We start from the raw sequence: 6,000 nt of genomic DNA, 5'->3' as shown, positions 1-6,000 counted from the left end.
TTATTTGTAGTGTGAACAACCAGACCAAAAAAAAAAGTGAGTAAAAACCTTCCTAAATGCAGTTAGAATTCATATCGAACTACTAATTAAATTTCTCTTAGCAATTATTGTTTTTTAATGTCACAATTCCAACCCTGCTCCTTTATCTGGGTGTGGACCAGCAAAAGTGACCCGAAATTGGCACTCTGGTGGAGTTACTTTGTGTGTGTGTGTTTATAAGTAGTTTTAAACCTTGTGATCCACAAAACAGCATAAGAGTAAAAGATGAACTGACTGCGTTACAGTCAGTGCGGGAGCAGCGGCTTCGCTCATGCGCGATTCATTTGCAGTTTGGACGCATAGGTGTGAACATCTCCTGCCCTGATAGCAGCTGGGTCCTGTGAGCGCTTTGGCATGGGTGAGGTGCCCACGGCAGCACCGCTGCTTATTGAGAGAGTGATACGCGTTTTCATGTCAAAAAGTCATCATAAATAAGTCTCCAATTATACCAGAAAAAGTCGCCAGATTTGTCGCTAGTCGCTTTTTAGAAAAAAAGTAGCTAAGGGGGTCTGAAAACTCACTAAATATAGCAACAAAGTCGTTAAGTTGGCAACACTGGTTCCTATTCCAGCTCGGCCTGTTATTTTAGAAAGTTTCACTGTTTCACTACCTGAGCTGGTAAAAACTCATCTTTTGAGAATTTTACCTCAGAAACACAGCTGAACACTCGTCTCTCTGGAATGATTTCTCTACCTCCTCATATGTGATTCCAACTCTGCTAACGAGAGTTAAACTTCCCACCGACATCCTGAAATATGGACAAAAGCAGCTGCGATAGAGCTTCAACTCCTGGACCAAACCATAATATTCTCCCTGCTGCTGAGAACTAGATGAACCCAGAATCTCAGTTTGTTCCTGTTCTTGTTTAGGAAGATCAACACCAACTCATCATTGCTTCATGTCCACTACGTAATTTCTAGTTTATTTTTTGAGGAAATATTTTACACAAAATTGCAACGTGTTTCGTCAGTTTGTGGGTTACACATCAAGTTTGGATCTGTAAAATTCAGAATTTTATGTAGTTTTTATGCATTTAGTTCTTTACAATAAACTTTTAAAGGTTGGTGTCCTACAGTCAGGTGACCTTTGTCCCCCTTTTCCCACCAGCTGAAACTCCCTCTGAATGGGTGACTGGAGCAAACTGTAAAAGGCCCAGGCCTCATCCAGTAGGTGGGGGAAGTTCTGGCTGGCACTCCTCATCTTCAGGATCCTGCTTCTGGGCACTGCGGTGGAATCTGCCTGGGGGGACGAGCAGTCCGCCTTCAAGTGTAACACCCAGCAGCCCGGCTGCCAGAACGTGTGCTATGATAAATCCTTCCCCATCTCCCACATGCGCCTTTGGGTTCTCCAGATCGTCTTTGTGTCAATGCCCACAGTCCTGTTCCTTACTCGTGTTTATAGTAGGAGGAAAGTTTGGAAAAACAAGAAAAACATAGATCTTAAGAGAGCATGCGAGCCAATTCCAGAAAATTCTTATTATAATAAATTTGATAAAAATGTTATTGAAAAATCTTTAAAGATAATAGAATTCATAAATAAACACTATGTAATTATGGAAGAAGACAGGGAAAAGGAGATGAGTAAAGAACTGTTTAAAATCTATGCAGTCAGTATTTTCTTCAAGTTTCTGTTAGAAGTGGCCTTCCTGGTTATTCAGTGGTGCATTTATGGCTTTACTCTGAATCCAGTCTACATCTGTGAGAGGGCCCCATGTCCACACCGGGTGGACTGTTTTTTGTCCCGTCCCACAGAGAAGACCATTTTCCTAATTTTCATGCTGGTGGTCTCACTGGTGTCATTGGTGGTCAGCATCATTGAGCTCTGCAGAGCACTCTGCAAAAAAAAACAACCAGGAAGCTGATTCATGTGAGAGGGAGCAGAAAGAGGCCAACCATTCCTTAGAGCCGGACCAGTTTGATCAGAACGATGGCACAAACCCTCCATCAAAAGGTCATTCACAATATCCCCAAAATGCTCCTGATACCTACATCTACCTCTCACCAAGAGAGTATGTGGATTGCTGAGCTGTGATGAACTACAGTATTCGATGCCATAACAGCAGGAGAGTGAACAACTGGTCCGAAAAGAGCAGATATGTTTAAACTGTGGTTTCCACCTCAGACTGACTGACAGAACTTGTGTCTTCAACCAGAAACATCAGGACACATTTGATCTCACAAGTTTATGTGAGACTGACTGAACATCAGAACTTGTTGTGTGAAAGTGTCAAAGGTTTGAGTTTTAGAGGTGTTTTCTTAAATCATATTTTGTTAGTGTTGTAAACCCAACAGTTATGAGAGTTCTGAGTCTCAAAGAAACATCTGTTCAAGAACACAGACACACTGTGACACATCAAGTTTTGCTTACCAACATCAAACAAAGGAATATTTATTGTTCTGGTTTCGGTCACAGTTCTTCCTGTTCTTCCAGCTGGACAGTTTTTGCACGACGTCTGAGAGTGTCTTTGTTTTCTTTACACCAGAAACAAATCAGTGTGTAAGATCAAATGTTTTCTTTGTGTTCAGTCATGCAGTGCAGTGTCACGTTCTGATTAATCTGAGGAAGCTGTATCATATTTGTACATCTAAAGTCCATAAACAGTCAGATTATTGAAATCTGAAACAGCACAATGACTTTGGGATACCAACAACACTGTTCACACCTGCAGTTTATAGTCTGGGTTGGTATGTTTTATGAGCAGATGTTCCTTTAATTTTTTTTGTCCCAAAGATGTGTTTTTGCTGATGTACGGCGTCTCCAGTTTAAGATTCAGTTCATCTCTTAGTCTCATCAGAAAATTGTAATCCAGTTTTACAGATTTACAGAGAAACAGGTTTTCTATCTTAGTGTTTATTGGCAGGCATCTGTAGGACAACCACACCTTACATCCACTCCAAACAAACTATTTACTTATTGACAGTAAGATATTATTTTAACTTCTTCAGTCACCATGCATGTATTGCTACCTGATAAAATTTAAATGTTTTGGTTTAAGGTTGTTTTTTTGGGTGTACAGAGTGGCAGAGATGATGGTTTAGTTCATGTTTATTCCTCTAAGAGACTTTATTACTGTGCTAACTTTTATATTTGTAAAAAAGGACATGTTCTCAAACAGAATGACAACCTCTGTTCTTTTTAGTTCTGTGGGGATTGTTTACCACTTACTGCTTGAGAAGGGAATTTTTAGTTTTGTAAGTCAAGCAACAAACTGAAGTTTTTAGAAGACTGCATAGAGATGTGAACTAATATTTAGTCACTTATAATAAAAACATGCCAGTGTAGCTCTAAAACTACAAGCACTGGGATAAAACCACAACTCTCTTTATTGTAGGTTTGCTCAAACTGTCAGTTCATAATTATTTTGTGTGGTACTTACATGTGTAATGGATCTTTTGGGTACACTTATCATTTGCACTGAGAACTCGGTGATGGATATATGAGAAGAGTTTTGTAAAGTGTTTGATTAAACAGTTGTGGGTATATTGCCAAACAGCAGAATGGGTCTGTGGGTTTTACAAAAATAATTATTTGCTGTTGTTTTGTTGTTTAGTGTAAGCAAACAAGTGTAAATGAAAACAGGTTTTACTTGTATGTGTGAAATGTGTGAACCAATACAGATAATACTAAAAGATAAGGCTGTGTTTCTTTGAGCTTTGATGTAGATTTTGTGTCACTGCGGGCTGTTACCAACCATTATCACTCCTTACCAGTTATCATCAGCTGTCAGCTTTTATCACTCTTCAGGGCTGTTAGAATAAATCAGCTGTCAGTTGAGCAATTCATACCATGTTTATCAGCTGTAGGCACACAACCACACAAACTTCCAAACCGCTTCCTGGTCCTTTGTCTTTTGGTTCTAATATTCATTTTCTGTTGTTTAGGAATTCTGCAGTTGGTTAATGTTTATACTGTTTCTTTAGTCATTTCTTTGGTATACTTAGTCTTGTTCGTTTGTTTCGTGTTCCTCCCTCAGTTTCCCGCCCTCTTGTGTCTAGTTTCTTGTGTTGGTTATTGGTGTCTCACTGGGAAGTCAGCCTTCTGTCATGGTAATCATGTCTCTGCATATCTGTCTCCTCCCTCCGTTCCCTCTACTTAGTCTGAGCCTATGTTTTCCTGTCTCTGTTTCCTGTTTTATTTTGATAGTCATGTGCATCCTGTTCAGTCTTGTACTACTGGTACGAGAACTGCGGAAGTGAGAGGCTTGTGAAATCGGACAATCTGGCTATCGTCGCGCTGCTCAGGTTGCCTACCAGCCATGATACTAACCGCGAGAAACGTTTCATACAGCATTGTTAGACAGAAATGAAGGACATCACTTTGATTAGTTGAGTATCTGAGGTTGAGACCACAGGACTCTAAAACATGATTGTTGGGCTTCATTTCTGTACTGAACAGTTATTTCAAGATTAGTTAGTAAATAACAATTAGCTAGTGTTGTTCATGAGACTAAAATCATCTCACTTTGGTCACTTTTGTAAATATAATATGGCCAATATCATATTTATTTTCAGATTATTATGATATATTACAGCAGTGACTGCTGTAATATAAATGGGTCAAACTGGGCAGAAAGTACACAAACACATAACATCCTTATAGAATATGATGTAACACTATAGATCAACTTACCTCAGAATATATAAAGCATATAAACAATTACAGCAATATGATGCAACAAACACAGCAGTGCTACTAATCCAAAATACTCAAAGCTTCATAGAACTGAAACAAACATTTATTTTTAGCTCCATTCTGCTGCTGATACATACTTTAGGTTTCTGAATATTAAACTTGTTGCTGCCTTTCATAGTGTGTAACTTGAAGGCCCTGAGTACTTTCTCCCACACTGAAAACACTGGAGTGATAACATTATTTGAACATTACCTAATAAGACTGATTCAGGACAGACAATTAGTTATGTTAAACTTTTCTAGCAGTCGTTCACAAACAGGGAACAGTCTGTCTATTCTCTCCATCTGTCAGCTGCTGCTGGCTCTTCCTCCTCCTCTTCCTCACACACTGCTGAGTTTGTCCTGGTGGATCATCAGGGGTGCAAAGGCTCACAGATGATGTGCAGCAGTGGGTCCCTCAGTCTGTCCTCACTCTGGACACTTGCAGTTGTCACACATGGAAATCAAATGTGTGATAAGCTGCAGGATTCAAACACAAGTGTGACTTATAAATACATGTTCATACTTTTATTCCACAATCAGAGAGAAAGAAACAGAGAGAGAGTGCAGGACAGACAGACAGGTGACAGTCTCAGGTGTACACACTGCTACAAAACAGCACCAGAGAAGGAGGATTTAGTGTTTGTGTTATTACGAGTGCTAAACAAGAAGAGTTCCAGATGGTCCAGTGGACACATGTGTGACTCCTGTGATTAAAGCATCTTTCTTTCAGCTTAACGAGTGAACCGTCAGCTCGTTCAAACACACGGCTGAAGTCCCGGACAAACAGACTCAAGGACAGCTTTTACAACAGGGCTAGCCCTAACCAGTACAAACAGCTGACCAGATTGGCTACCTCTATGGGCAGAAATCTGTGCCATCAGAAACTGAATTTGAATAAGTTAAATTTGAATTTGAATTGCTCAGATTGAATCTGAATTGTAACTTGAATAAATGCTTTTGTACGATTACACTGATAGTGTAATCTACAGCTGTGGCCAAACGTTTAGAGAATGAGAAGTGTTGTTTATTTACAAAGTTTGCTGTTTCAGTGATAGTTGTATATCATATTATATCACTTCAAACAGAGGTGATCCAGTAATGCTGCACTAATGAATTAGACTAACTATTCACTTTAGCTAAAGTTATTAAGTTAGCTAAAGAGTTGGGATGCTGTGTAAGACATAAATAAAGCTAAAATACAAAGGTTTGGACAGCGTTTTGCATGTTTCCCTACTGTAGGGGTCTCTGCAAGCATACAGGGCTCTGAGAGGGTACAAGATGACAACTT

General features: G+C 39.5%; 1 protein-coding gene across 1 annotated transcript; it reads left to right on the top strand.

The window, feature by feature from the left end:
• The first annotated feature begins 1,162 nt into the window (after positions 1–1,162).
• LOC102081021 (gap junction alpha-1 protein-like) lies at positions 1,163–3,639 on the top strand. Its single transcript, XM_013265024.3, is given in 1 exon segment — positions 1,163–3,639. A coding segment is annotated over 1 exon segment (738 nt). The 3' UTR covers positions 1,901–3,639.
• Positions 3,640–6,000: the final 2,361 nt, after the last annotated feature.

The sequence above is a fragment of the Oreochromis niloticus genome, unplaced genomic scaffold, assembly GCF_001858045.2.
Source record: "Oreochromis niloticus isolate F11D_XX unplaced genomic scaffold, O_niloticus_UMD_NMBU tig00007510_pilon, whole genome shotgun sequence".
Classification (NCBI taxonomy): domain Eukaryota; kingdom Metazoa; phylum Chordata; class Actinopteri; order Cichliformes; family Cichlidae; genus Oreochromis; species Oreochromis niloticus.
This window is presented reverse-complemented; position numbering and strand designations above follow the sequence as displayed.